The sequence below is a fragment of the Magnolia sinica genome, chromosome 1, assembly GCF_029962835.1.
Source record: "Magnolia sinica isolate HGM2019 chromosome 1, MsV1, whole genome shotgun sequence".
NCBI lineage: Eukaryota > Viridiplantae > Streptophyta > Magnoliopsida > Magnoliales > Magnoliaceae > Magnolia > Magnolia sinica.
Window position 1 is genome coordinate 41,066,544 of NC_080573.1, and position 14,544 is coordinate 41,081,087.

The 14,544-nt window shown below is 41.3% G+C and overlaps 1 protein-coding gene across 1 annotated transcript; it reads left to right on the forward strand.

Moving 5' to 3' along the window:
* The first annotated feature begins 8,143 nt into the window (after positions 1–8,143).
* LOC131245668 (uncharacterized) lies at positions 8,144–9,259 on the forward strand. The gene has a single exon (XM_058245274.1). It carries the CDS (start codon positions 8,144–8,146, stop codon positions 9,257–9,259), a length of 1,116 nt encoding a protein of 371 aa, XP_058101257.1.
* Positions 9,260–14,544: the final 5,285 nt, after the last annotated feature.

Here is a 14,544-nt window from a genome sequence, read left to right on the forward strand (position 1 = left end):
CATTCATCTTCATCCACGGTGAAAGGCACAATCATTCGTTAGCTTGTACAGATCATTTGTGTGCTTGATCACAAAAATGAGAGGGATTATTTTAATGGTATATGGCGGTCAATCATCATTGTTCCATGTAATGTCCACCGCCTGTGACTGGAGTATCGTTCATTTTTGGACTCCTACCATTTAATCATTTGGAGAAACGTATGGACAGCATGGATGAAACACATACATGGTGGTGGGGCCCACAGAGCGCCGAGCACCAGCCATTGGTTGGTGTCCTGGGGAGTAGCCGATTCGTCCATTTTTCGGGGTTGCAACAGCACGTGTCACACCCCAAACTCGAAAAATGGGCTCACAAAATTCCCGATCACCGAACCTGGCACCGATAGATTCCGTAGTGCCCCATTCTCGTATCCCGGCACTCACGTGCTCGATTTCGATCCTAAGATCCTACAAGGAGGATTTTCAGTATGATTTTTTTTTTGTAATGGAGCATAATCACAAGCATAACCAAGTCACAAAACAACATCACCACATATCCACTATATCGAAAACTTTAAGTACAATGCTGAAAGGGAAATACATAAGTCAGAATAAGATCAAAGCTCTGGAAGACAACTACATGCTCCAAGCTCCATGCTACTGCAACCTAACATCACCTGCACGCATCTATTGTGCATAAGCTTATAGAAAGCTTAGAGGGTGGTGTAAGTGTGTGCGTAAGGCAAGCACCAAGTGTACAATATCAGAGTAATGCGAAAATATGTGGGTAAATCCATGAATGCTATCAGCTATACCAAAGCTATGTGATGCAAGGCATGAATGCTATCGGCCATACCAAGGCCATGTGATGCGAGGCCTATGTAGCCAAATGTCATATGCAAGATGTAAAGCAAGCATGCCAGTCCTCATCAAGTACACATATCAGTACAGTTCCTCTTTGGATATCATCGCGGTCTAATACACTTTACACTGACTGCCTCCTCCCTAGCTGTATAGCCAAGTAAGTGGAAGAGACCACACTATCCACCTGACCAGTAGTCTGCCAATGCCTACCCGGCTCATCGATAGTAAACTCATTTTCGAGCTGGTCAAACTCAGCCTAGCTTATAGCCCCCTCACTCAGCTGGATAAGGCCACACCCCCTTCCAACTGACCACGACATAGTGGGAGAAGCGGCCTACTGGTATTTGGCACTTAGGAGCTTGTGTATCCACTTGGTCTAGACGTTGGAGCATCTCCTAGTACCAAAAAGGTTCTGGGATTTTCACCCAAGGACATCCTAAGTGCTCACAATGCTAGAGCCAATATTTTCGGTATCCGATACGACCATCCATGATGTGCTTGTGGAGGCCACGACCTTGATGTCGCTAGGGCGTGTAGTGATCACGACACACAATACAAAATGCATGAGTCACACCGTCAGTCATGTAGCAATCCTACGCGTACCGCGCAATCATGTGGGGGCAGTCCGTCTCATAAGGAGTCTCGTAAATGTCTCAACCCAACGGCTTATGCTATGATCAAACATTCCTCATATCAAGCATACATATGATGCGTATGAGCATGAATCATGGAGCTATACTAAGCATGTTATAAAGTGATGAACTGTCCTTACAATGAAGATGGGCCTAGATGGCCTACACACAACAAGTACGGGCCTATCAATGGGCCCTAGAGAGAGTTATAATGTGGACATTTAACCAACATTATTCTTATAATGTAGACGTCAAACCAACATTGCTCCCAAGGCATGAGCCGCCATAAATATCATTACACAAACCATGGTGGAATCGCACATTGCAATAGACCTTAAGTATATCCCATTGGGCCTCGACCCATGGGCCCCCAATACATCAAATGGGCCTCATGTATATTAAGGTGGGCCTCAACAACGGGCCACAAATACATCAATATGGGCCTCATCACATGGGCCTTGTATATATCAGGGTGGGCCTCAACAACGGGGCACAAATACATCAAGATGGGCCTAATCACATGGGCCTCATACATATACCAAGGTGGGCCTCCATGGATGGCCACAAATAAATCAAAAAATATATATAATATAGACAAATGAATCATATCAAAAGATCAACTGGATCGCACCCCAAATAATAGTGGCAAGAATGATTTCCACCATTAAATTCTCAAGGCCCACCATAACATTTATTTTCTATCCAATCTGGCCATAAGGTCACACAGACCTGGATTAAGAGGAAACAAATTTCCAAATGATCTAAAAATTATGTGAAATAAAAGGTTTCAATGGCAGACACTCACTCCCCACTACTGTTTGCTATGTGGTCCACTTGATCCTAGATCTGTCTAATTTTTAATCGCAAGCCTATAAGGCAAGTTAGCCAAATGGTTGGACGGTTTGGATGTAACACATGCATCATGGTGGGTCACATCGTCCAGGTGTGGACAGTGTGGATAAAACACACAAATCATGGTGGGTTCCACCATCCACTGCTGTGGACGGTGCGAATAAAACACATACATCATTGTGGTTCCACGTGGGGCCCACCATAATGTTTAGATGTCGTCCAACCTGTTGATAAGGTCATGCTGACCTGGATGAAAGGAAAAAAAATTTCATAAATGATCCAAAACTTTTATGATACACAAAAGGGTTTCAACGGCAGTCATTCAATCACCATTGTTTCCTATGATGTGGGCCACCTGAGCCATGTATACGACTGAAAGTTGGAGGGGGCCCATTGTCCTAAGGTGTCCATCAGATGCACGGTCTGGATGCCCAACACACATCACTGTGGGGCCCATGGCTGGGACCGTGGATCCCTGCCCGTTCGCCCATAGCAGCGCAGGACGCTGATGTCGTCCAGCGGCAGCAACCTCTGCTACTTGTGTATTATTTTTTTATTTTTCTTTCCTTCTGTGGTTTTTCATATGTGGGGCCCGTATCCAAAAAATCCACTCCACCCATTGGATTCCATAGTGCAAGACCGTCCAAATGAGCCTAATATGCAGCATGTTTCGGCGAGTAGAACATCAAGGTGGGTTTTCAACGGTAACAATATGGTTTTCTATGGTATGGCCCGCCATAAAACCAGATTGACTTCATTTTTTGGCTCAATGCCTAAAATGAGCTGGGGAATGGAATGCACGACGTGGATTGGATTGATACATCAAGGTGGGGCCTGCACAAGTGGCCCACCCCAAATGCTTTACACCAAGCTAATATTTGTGTTTTCCATTTAATGTCCAGCGTTCAGGGACGCTGGATGGTTGTGCATTTCAAGTGGGATGCCCACGTGGGCCACCAAATGATGAGTGGTGTGGATACAACACTTATAAAGTGGGCCCCATCTATAGATAACTTGGATAAAATACATGCCTCATGGTGGGGTCCATCCAAGTGGGCCACACAGCCACATCATAACACATAAAAAAATGAAAAAGAGAGGGAAAGAGAGATAGAAAGAGAGAGAGACACATGTGATGGAGGGCTCCACCACTATGAGCCCTCCCTTGCATTCAATCATACATCAAGTGGGTCCCAATACATGTGGGCCCATCAAATCAAAGATCAACGGTGGAGATTCCTTCTCCACCAAAATGGAAGGTCTAGATGACCTCTTTCAAACTTAGAAAGTAAACATAATGATGGGGTCCATGGAGAATGACCCCATCATGTAATGATCATGATAATCAAGGTGGGCCATTGGCCACATCTTATGGTCCAAAGTAAGATCCATACCATCGATTGGTAGGCCTCACTTGGCCCATCATAAAAATATAAAAACTAGCCTATAGAAGCACCCACTGTTCGATCTTCTTGGTCCGTTGGAAACCCGATCTCCTTGTGCTTCTCTTTAATGGAGGGTGATGAGGTTTGAATGGATAGGATGAAGGATATGGGATGGGAAAGTGGGCTACACACATGCACTTTCTCTCACATGGGAGAGCTTGGACATCCCTTTTTTTGCTTAGCTTTGAATGTGTTGAGAAATGAGAGAGAGAGGGTTATAAGGAGTGATGGATTTGAGGTGAGTGATGGGTGAGGTGAGTGATGGGGTGATGGGCATGTACTTGATATGTATGGGTGTGTAAGAGAGAGAGTGAGGGAGAGAGTTGACTTTGGGGTTGCTTTTGGGGATGGGACATGTACTTGACATGTGAGGTGATTGATTAGATTGATTTCACATGTCGTAGAGATTCTCTTGGGATTGCAAACGCACAACATTCTCTTCGAAATAAATGCCGGCATACATCTTCCTGCCAGGGTATCGGATCGGTATGCAAGACGTGGCGTTGGACCGACGGTGACGGTGCGGTCGCAATGGTACGAGTCTCGAATTAAGCCGACTCAAATCTATGGAATACGATTTAGGGTTGTGCACAAACATCGATTATAGGTCGCAGGTTGCCAAAATTCATCAGGAAGGATCGTGGAATTCGACGGAATAGTATGAACTAGGATACAGGTCTTATAAGGTGACCTCTGCTTCACTCAAGGTCCATACGTCTCCTGAAAAGAGGTCAGGGGCATATTCATCAGGCATGATCATGAATCTATTCTGACAGAACGTTCTAGGGCTTGTCTAAAAAATAATAGGGATCATCGATGATGCTCATTCACCACTGTTTCCTGTGATGTGGTCCACTTTCTAGTCTATTGGGATATAACTCATTTTTTATGGTTGTCATGTTTTATGGTTACTATATAATGATCTTGAAATATATATGGATGGCAAGGATGAAATACATACATGATGGATAAGGAATGAGCACAAAAAAATGCGGTGGATCCAACGCACTAGTGGACCACACCAAATAATAAGCTAGTTGCTTTAAAATGCACAAAGCGTTAAATGTCAGTTGCATTAATCGCAAGAGTCATCTGTGGTGTGATCCAGTTGACCGTTGGATCTACTCCATTTTAGTTTTGATACCTTAAAATAATCTGAGAAAAGGGATAGACGACTTAGATGTACAGATACATCACGGTGGGCCTGCCTACAGGACTGCTCGTTCACAACCAAGGTCTTGCGGGGGTAGTACGCAATCCACGTCTGTACAGGAAGGCCTTCTAACACCTTTTTGAGTTTGGAGGTGACGAAAATGGTCCTGACCTTAGTTTAGGAGATGTACGAACCTATAGTGAAGCAGAGTTCACCAACTGTTGCAAGCCCCGAGAAACGAACTAATCGACTACTCCCCGGGACACCGGCCAATTGCTGGTCCTCGGCGCTTTGTGGGCTCCACCACTGCATATGTGTTTCATCCATGCCGTCCATACGTTTCTACAGATGATTAAATGGTAAGAGTCCAAAAACTATCGATACTCCAATCACAGGTGGTGGACATTAAATGGAACAGTGATGATTGACTATCGTATACCATTAAAATGATCTCTCTCATTTTTATGTGACCAAGCACACAAATGATCGATCGTGCCTTTCAGTGTAGATGTAGATGAACGGAATGGATGTAACACATACGTCGTGGTTGGGCCCATGACTGGTGACAGGGGAGTCGCCAATCCATTATCTCGTGGACTAAACGGTAGGATATATGAGCGTTAGAAGGGCCAAATGTAGCATTTCACATGCAAATTTTACAGACCTTCTTCTTCTTTCATGTTTTTTTAAAGAAAAAGAAGAAAAGAGGAGATCCATTACTCCCAATTGCCAGAGAGGCACGTTATTTGTCCTTGTCTGTAATCCTCTTCCATTAGGAGGTCAGTTTGCTAGGGCTAAGGTAGAGTAGAGAAGGTTCACATGCGAAGGATCGTGGTACCGTATTCCCATCCACATTGGATTTTGGTTGTCACGTTACAGTGATCTTGGTTGTCACGCTGTAAGGATCAGATTCTCATGCACATTAGATCATGATACATGGGTCATGGTTGACAGTTGTTATGGGTCGTGGTTATCATTCCAGGTGGCGGGTGGTCATCATGTTATGAGGGCCGTACTTTTCACTGCCCTGTGAGCCATGACCCTTTTTGGTTGAAAACCATGACCCTTTGAGTTATTCATAAGTGTAAATCACGACACCTATTTAACTTTGAACCACGACCCATATACACATGTTAACCCCAACCCATATAACACATGTGGAAACTACGAACTATGTAACATGAGAACCACGACTCGTATCAGCTGACAACCATGACCCCTCGACCATGTGATCGTGGTTCACATGCACAATTGCCTATTGTTGCCATCAAATGAGGATCGTGAGCACGATAAACGATGGATCGTAGGTGTATATCGGTCGTTGAACGTGGTTATCATAAAGGAAGAACGTGGTTGACAACAGCGATCCATATACCGTGACAACCACGATCCATGTAACGTGATAATCACGATCCTCATCAGCTGACAACCACAACCCCTCTAGCTTAAAAACCATGAGCCATATAACATGACGACCACGCCCCAACATTTTGGGCGTTGTATAGTCCGATGAAATGGACGATCCTTATAACAACACAACCTCGACCCATTGTGGGTCAAAACCACGATCCCTGGAGTGGTTCATTGTTGTCATAGTGTAACCATGATCCATGTAACGTGACAATCATGATCCTTATTGGCTGACAACCACAACCCCTCTAGCTTAAAAACCATGCACCATATAACATGACATTCATGCCCCAACATTTTGGCTGTTGCATAGTCCTATGAACAGGACAACCCTTATAACAACACTAACTCGACCCATCATGGGTCAAAACCACGACCCCTGGAGTGGTTCGCTATTGTCATTTGGTCAAAACCATGACCCTTCGAGCGGTTCGTTGTTGTCATTCACAGAGGGCCATTGTCGTCAACCACGACCCATTGTGGATTACAATCACGAACCAATGTGGATGACCAGTGAACAAGACGATCCTTATAACAACACAACCTCAACCCATTGTGGGTCAAAACCACGACCCCTGGAGTGGTTCGTTGTTGTGATTTGGTCAAAACCACGACCTTCGAGTGGTTCGTTATTGTCATTCACAGTGGGCCATTGTCGTCATTAATGACCTATTATGGATTACAATCACGAACTAATGTGGATGATAACCACGACCCATGTGATTGACAACCAGTATCCTGCATTTCTCACAAGTTAGACCCATTCAATTTTTTTAATAGAATAACCGATATTAGAATGAGCATGGGTCGCAGGGCTATATTTTGCTATTATGATGGAGAGAGTGTGTATGACAAGGGAATGTGTTTACCTACGACGGTGGAGACTCAAAGGGATTTGTTATGAGTGATGATATCACTTATCGACAGTTGCTCGATAAAATGCATCTGATTACGAAGACTATGTCGGATGAATTCGATTTGTTAATTAAAGTTGTATAAGGTGATGCAATTCATGGATTCCTACGCCTACATATAATCAAAGACGATGAAGATGTCGAAGCATACATGTTATTCTGTGGACAAAATCTTTCAACACAAATACCATTGTATGTAGAGAAAGTGAGGCGTTGTCCTGTCATTGAGGATCACAACAGAGATTATACCCTACATTCGAATCCATCGTCTCCTCTGTCGCAACCTTCAGGCAATGATCGGATAGTCAATGATTCCGATATACCGGACACTTCTGTTATATATCAAGACATAGGAGTCAACGACTGTGATATAAGTGGCCCTTCGTATAACGATACATAACATGATTTGGGGAATGATGACGACTGCAATATACCTGGCTCATCAAGTAGTGATAGTGATAGATATCAAGATCGGGAGCCCGAAGATTGCGATATAGGCGGCCCTTCAGCCAACGATACACAACATGGTTTGGGGAATGAAGACTGCGACGTACCTGGCCCATCCAGTAGTGATAGATATCACGATCGGGTCCTCGACGACTGCGATACAGGCGGCCCTTCAGACAACGATACACATCATCATTTGGAGAATGATGACTCTAACATACCTAGCCCATCAAGTAGTGATAGATATCATGACCGAGGAATAACTGACCAGTGCGATCTCCAAACCCCATCTATCAATGATCCGTCTGTTGTTGATCCATCTGATGATTCTTTTGGCAATTTCGATCGGCAAGGATACCTAGATTTTGTGGATGATCCAAATGAAATATTAGTCACGCAGGTGTTAAGGACAAAGGTCAACTACAATATTGTCTGTGTAAATATATGATGCGCCGCAAGTTCCAGTACAAGGTCTTGAAGTCTAACAAGCTGATATATACGATTGGCTGCATTGCAGAAAACTATACTTGGAGGATGCACGCTTCAAAACTTAACGGCATAGGGATGTTCAAGATCAAGACATACAACTCGAAGCATACATGTACCACGTCGTTTGAGGCGATACACGAATCTGAGACCACGATCGCGGATAACCGTACCGATATAGTGACCTCGAAGAGGAAGGAGAGAGATCATCGCCAAGCCACCAGTTTGATAAGCAGTGAGTTTGGCGTCGGTTGTATGAGCTCAGGGCTGACCTGCACGGCAAAGGAAATTCAATATCGTATGAGTGAGATGTACGGTGTTGAGATCAGTTACAAGAAAGTGTGGAAGGGTAAAGAGATAGCAACCAAACAAGTCTTGGGATCCTACGAGGGTTCTTATAATGAGCTCCCGATATATCTTCACGAGTTGGAAAAGGCCAATTTAGGGACTGTGACGGAGTTGCAGGTGAATGAGGGGACAAATAGTTTCGAACGATGCTTTATTAAGCTTGAGCAGTGCATCAAAAGCCTAATTTTACATGTTCGGAGGGTGTTGTGTGTTGATGTTGCACATTTAACAGGAAGGTACAAGGGCGTTCCCTTCATGGCTACTGCATTGGATGGAAACAATCACATCCTCCCTGTGGCGTATGGGATCGGAGAATCTGAGAACAATAGTAGTTGGAGGTGGTTCTTTGGGATTTTATCCAAGATAATCGGGAATCTTCCAGGACTAGTGATAGTGTCAGATCGTCACAAAGGATTAGTTAGTGAAGTCCCTAACATGTTCCCGCAGGCGATCCATGGATATTGTGCTCATCACATACTTGGAAACATGAAGAAGGCATGTTCAGATGATTCTATGAGGGAATACTTTTGGGGTGCTGTTAAGACATACCGGACATTAATGTTTTGGGAGATGATGCGATGCATTCAAATGTTGAATCCCATAGTGTATCAGTTCCTCAATGGTATAGAAAAAGAAAGATGGGCGACCGCTTTCTTTCCTGGCATGCGATATAACATCGTCACCACCAACATTATGGAAAGCATGAATGCATTTTTTGTAAATGCATGAGAGTACCCTGTCACTAAACTTCTTGAATCAATAAGGAGTAAAATCCAACACTTCTTCCTCTACCGACGGGACGAGGCATTGGCTTGTAAAGAAATATTGACTCCTTGGGCATCAAAAAGACTGTCCAAACTTTATCACTCGGAGGTGCGAAAGACACAATGCACTGCAATTTCTGCTGATGAGTTCCAAGTGACCGCACAGGGAATGACCGATGTTGTGAATTTAAGAGTAATGAAGTGTACGTGCAATGAATTTGGAAAAATACTGCTGCCTTGTGTTCATGTGATAGCGGCATGTGATAAATACGAGCTTGACATGTACAAATACTGCTCTCCATTCTACTTCAATGAAACATATCATAAAACATACCAAGAGTCGGTATACCCAGTGATTGACAGAACATAATGGAACACTCCAACGGAAGTGAAGGTTATTGAAATGGCCAAGCTATATGTCCTAGAGGGGGGGTGAATAGGACTATGCCAAATTTAAAAATAAATACAGTGAAATATGAAATAAAGAATAGATAGCAATCACAGAATAGGAATGGAAAGCAACCTAAAATAGAGAAATAGAAACAAAAATTGTTCTAAGGACAGCCTTACACTAAAAACTAAAGTTTATGGTAGGACAATCTTATTTCTAGAACAAATAGAGAAACTGAAGCTCAACGTAATAATAAAGAGATAGCAAAAATATAATGCTGAAATGTAAATCTAAATTATTACAACATTCCCCACTGTGCTTGAAATGTAAAATTTACAACATTCACATCCACACATACATTCCACAATTCTGAATGATAAAAGATAGGAAATATAAATCACACATCTACAACACAAAGAATTATAGTGGTTCTCCTGTGTGTTCACCAACTTTTAAACAACAACCACACAGAATGCTACTCCACTCCTAATATCCTCACACAGGGGATATTAGCGTTCATTATCAAATAGGTTTTCACAAGTTCACCCAAAACCTTCACAATTGTGTCTTTTCCAAAGGGCTTACACAATTCAAAAACCCTCACTTCTGAGTTTTCTGGCTCTCCTCAGATAACCAATAACTTTGAGATTCTTCTGGCTTAACCTTAAACAAAACCAAATAATGTAAATTACATAAATTGTAAAATACTTGATTTTCTCCTTCGTTGTAGCAGCTTAGAAGAACCAAGTCAGAGTAGAGATTTGAATGTCAAAGTTCAATGTCCAATACTCACTTTATAATGGTTCTAGGTTCTAATAGATTTTAAATTAAAACAGAAGGGCTAGCTCTAATTGATTTTGACTCCAGAAAAAGGAAAACAACAATTCCTCTTTTCAGATTAGATTGGAATGTAAGAAACAAAATCAATTAAGAAAGCTAAAGAAAGAGAATATTAAGTATGCACACTTAGCTTATATGGAGCACTGACTTATCTCTCAGAAGACCAAATTAATTTAGCTTAAGGTTCATGTTTTATTCTAAGATTCGTGCTCTATTTATAGGTGAGCAAATCACACCTTCGACTAGTCTAAGGACCTCTACGACTGATTGTAGAACCAACAGATATTTGAAAATTTTGGGCGCGATAAGATTTGGCAGTTTTCCGACTGGTTGTAGGTGGTCTACGACTGGTCGTAGTAGACTGGTCGTGGTTCTCCTACGACTGGTCGTAGGTTCTCACGACTGGTCGAAGCAGGTCAATTTTCAGCACTGTACATTGAGTCGTAGGTCTACGACTGGTCGAAGATGCAGTCAACACTGTTCCTACGACTGGTCGAACAGTCCCCAGGACTAGTCGAAGCCTAATAGAAAATTTTTGATTTTTGTAACAAACTTACGACTAATCCAGGAATTTCTTAGACAGGTCGAAGCAGTGCTAGGACTAGTCGAACAAAGTCCAAGACTAGTCTTAGAACAGACCAAGCTCACTTATAGAAAACATATGAATTATGTATCCAAAATGACCTACTCTAAAGGTCAACCTAAGGTTAGTCATACCTCAGGAGTGAATAAAGGACATTGAACATAGGAGACATGTGACATTTAAAGTCTTGATGGAGCTCAAACTTGAAAGCCTCTTGAGATCTTGAGGTAGAACTTGAATGCATCTTGAGATCTTGATAACAAACTCACTTTCTCGAGTCTTGACTTGTGAACAGTGCTTGTCACCCTAAGTTGATCTTGAGTAGAGCATTGTTCTTTACAGATGCAAGCTTCATAACAGTGTCTTTGGCACCACAAATTTGACAACACAAAGAGATATAAACTATGGCACTAACAAATACAAGGTGATCAAAAACTCCAGAATGATCTAACACAGAATATCTGATTAAAGAATCATGCACCAGTTATTATCAACCAGCATCCTGCAGACTTGTAAACTAGTTATTATCAACCAGCATCCTGCAGACTTGTAAATCAATATTCAGTCCACCTCTGCACACCACTGCACATACTCCCCTTGAGTAACATACTCATAAAACATCATACAAAATATTGCTACTCCCTCCTCATGACAACATCCATATATAACATATAACATATCCATACTCCCCCTTTTTGTCACAATAGGACAAAGGAAGCACAAAATAGATGGCTGAGGAGAAATAATCAATGAGATATATGAGAGTTAACATAGAATAAGCAACACACATAATTCATAGACTAAGTTAACTTAAAGAGAGCGACAAACTCAAAACAAGTTAGGAGTAATAAAGTTATTACAAACCAGTAAACATAAAAATACTAATCTGACCCAGATGAAGGAGCAGGAATGGAAGGATCAAGTTGACGATGCCTTTGTTCAAGTGCCTAAGATATTTACGCATATATTTGAACTGTAAATCATGGGCAACAAATATGTTTTTCATTTTAGCATTTAGACCCTTAACTTTATCTTCCAATGCACTTAGACGTGCATCAAATGAAGAAGGCTCATAATCTGGATCATTTGTAGAATCGGACACAAGCTCTTCAAAAATATCATCCATGTTAATATCATCAGGAGGAAGATCACCAGCTTCTTCCTCATGTTCAGCTTCTGCACCGCCAACACCATCACCTTAGCCAGGAAGGTAATCCAATTTCATCTTATTGATATTGGAATTGTTAAATATCAAATGATGGATAGGGGCCTCTCCAACCGGCATGTCGACAGACATATGTGTAGCCAACATAGTCATCAAATATCTAAAAGGAATGTCACTATCACCAGGATGGAGACGAAACTGAATGATGAAATGACAAATCAAGGATGGTAAATAAATGTTAACACTTCTAACAACAGAATGACGAATACGAACCATGAAGGACGTCAATTCAAATTTGTTACCCGACAGAGGATACAAATTAGACATAAAGATTTTATGAAGAATTCTGTATTTGGGTAACAAATACCTTGAGGGAAGCGCATTCCCTTTATGCGTCCATTGTACATCCAAATTGCATAAGTCCTTAGTTAGCATATGTTTTTCAGTGACAAAGGGTTTATCATATAAAGTATGGATAGGAATACCCTCATCATTCACTGGAATATCCATAAGGGCTGAAATCAAATGTCGATCAACTTCAAATGGCCCTTCTCTTGTGGAGATAGAAAAAGTTAAATTTTCCAGAGAGAAAGCACATATGCATGCAAACATGGATTGGGCAATGGACCGGTATGCAGGCCCATCCCAAAGCAATAAGTTATTCCAACCTACAGATTGGAGCATATGAAAAATATCAAAAGGAGCAACATGATTAATATCAACTGGATGCTCAACAATAACATTACGCAATCGGATGTCTCGAACATAAGATGGATCGTCCTCAGGAGCCTTAAGATGACGCTCAGTGATAGGGGCTGACCTGGAAGAAGAAGACGGACCACGGGACATAGATTTTCTTCCTCTAGAAGCCATATGCAACAAAGATTTCAAGAATAGAGAGTTGTAAAGGATTGAGAAATGGGTTTTCTCAAATCAGATTTTTCAAAAGAAAATCCCCAAATCTCAACTAAATTCGAAATAGACAACTCCAAGAGAGAAATAGAAGCAATCTAGACACAAATCTACAAGTAAAATGCAAATGGAGCACTAACCTCGAAGATTTTGGAAGATGGGTTTGACTAGTCATGTGTCGGCTCGTTGGGGAGAGAAGTTGAAATGAAGAAGATGTTTTCCCCAAATTTTAAGTGAATCCACGTGATTCATGACTGGTCGTGGATATATACGACCGGTCGTAGCATGACAGGTTGTGGATACTCACGACTGGTCGAGTACAGGCTAAAAAATCTGATTTTTGCATATTTTTCAAGATTTGAAAACTAAATTAGCAAATATAAACACTATGATACAAATAGGCATAATTAATCATTTTAAAATGCACATGCCGAGATCAAATTTCATTTTGTTAAATCTACTTTTATCAAGCAGTTTAGTGAAAATATTAGCACATTGATTCTCGGTAGGGATATATTTCAAAGATATAACTTTTTCTTCTACTAATTCCCGAATATAATGAAATCTAATGTCAATGTGCTTAGTATGAGAATGCTGAATTGGATTTTTCAAAATATTTATGGCACTAGAATTACCATAATATAATAACATAGAATCCTGTTTAATTCCATAATCACTTAGCATACGTTTCATCCAAACAAGCTGTGTACACGCATTACCAGCTGCAATATATTCAGCTTCAGCTGTTGAAAGTGATATAGAATTTTATTTCTTACTAAACCAAGAAACTAAATAGTTTCCGATATAAAAACAACCACCACTGGTTGATTTTCGATCATCAAGATTACCAGCCTAGTCAGCATCCTAGTACCCAGCTAATTGAACACTAGTTTCATGAGGATACCAGAGACCGAGATTCACAGTACTTGCGACATATTGTATAATCCGCTTGACAGCAGTCAAGTGCGATTCTTTAGGTTCAGACTGATATCTAGCGCAAATACCAACACTTAGAATGATATCTGGTCTACTAGCAGTTAAATACAATAGACTACCAATCATACTCCGATATAATTTCGGATCCACATTTTTACCTGTTGAATCTTTTGAGATTTTCAAGGTTGTACTCATAGGAGTATCAAAGTTCTTACCATTCTTAAATCCAAATCTCTTAATCAAATTCATAGTATATTTAGATTGAGAAATGAACATTCCATCAATTTTTTGTTTTACTTGCAACCCGAGGAAATAATTCAATTCCCCAACCAAGCTCATTTCAAACTGAGATTTCATCAAATCTGCAAACTCAATAGTCATGTCAGTACAGGTAGATCCATAAATGATATCATCAACATAGAT

What these genes read in the sequence shown, in the direction of transcription:
- LOC131245668 (XM_058245274.1), top strand. Translation starts at nt 8,144, where the DNA reads ATGCGCCGCAAGTTCCAGTACAAGGTCTTGAAGTCTAACAAGCTGATA.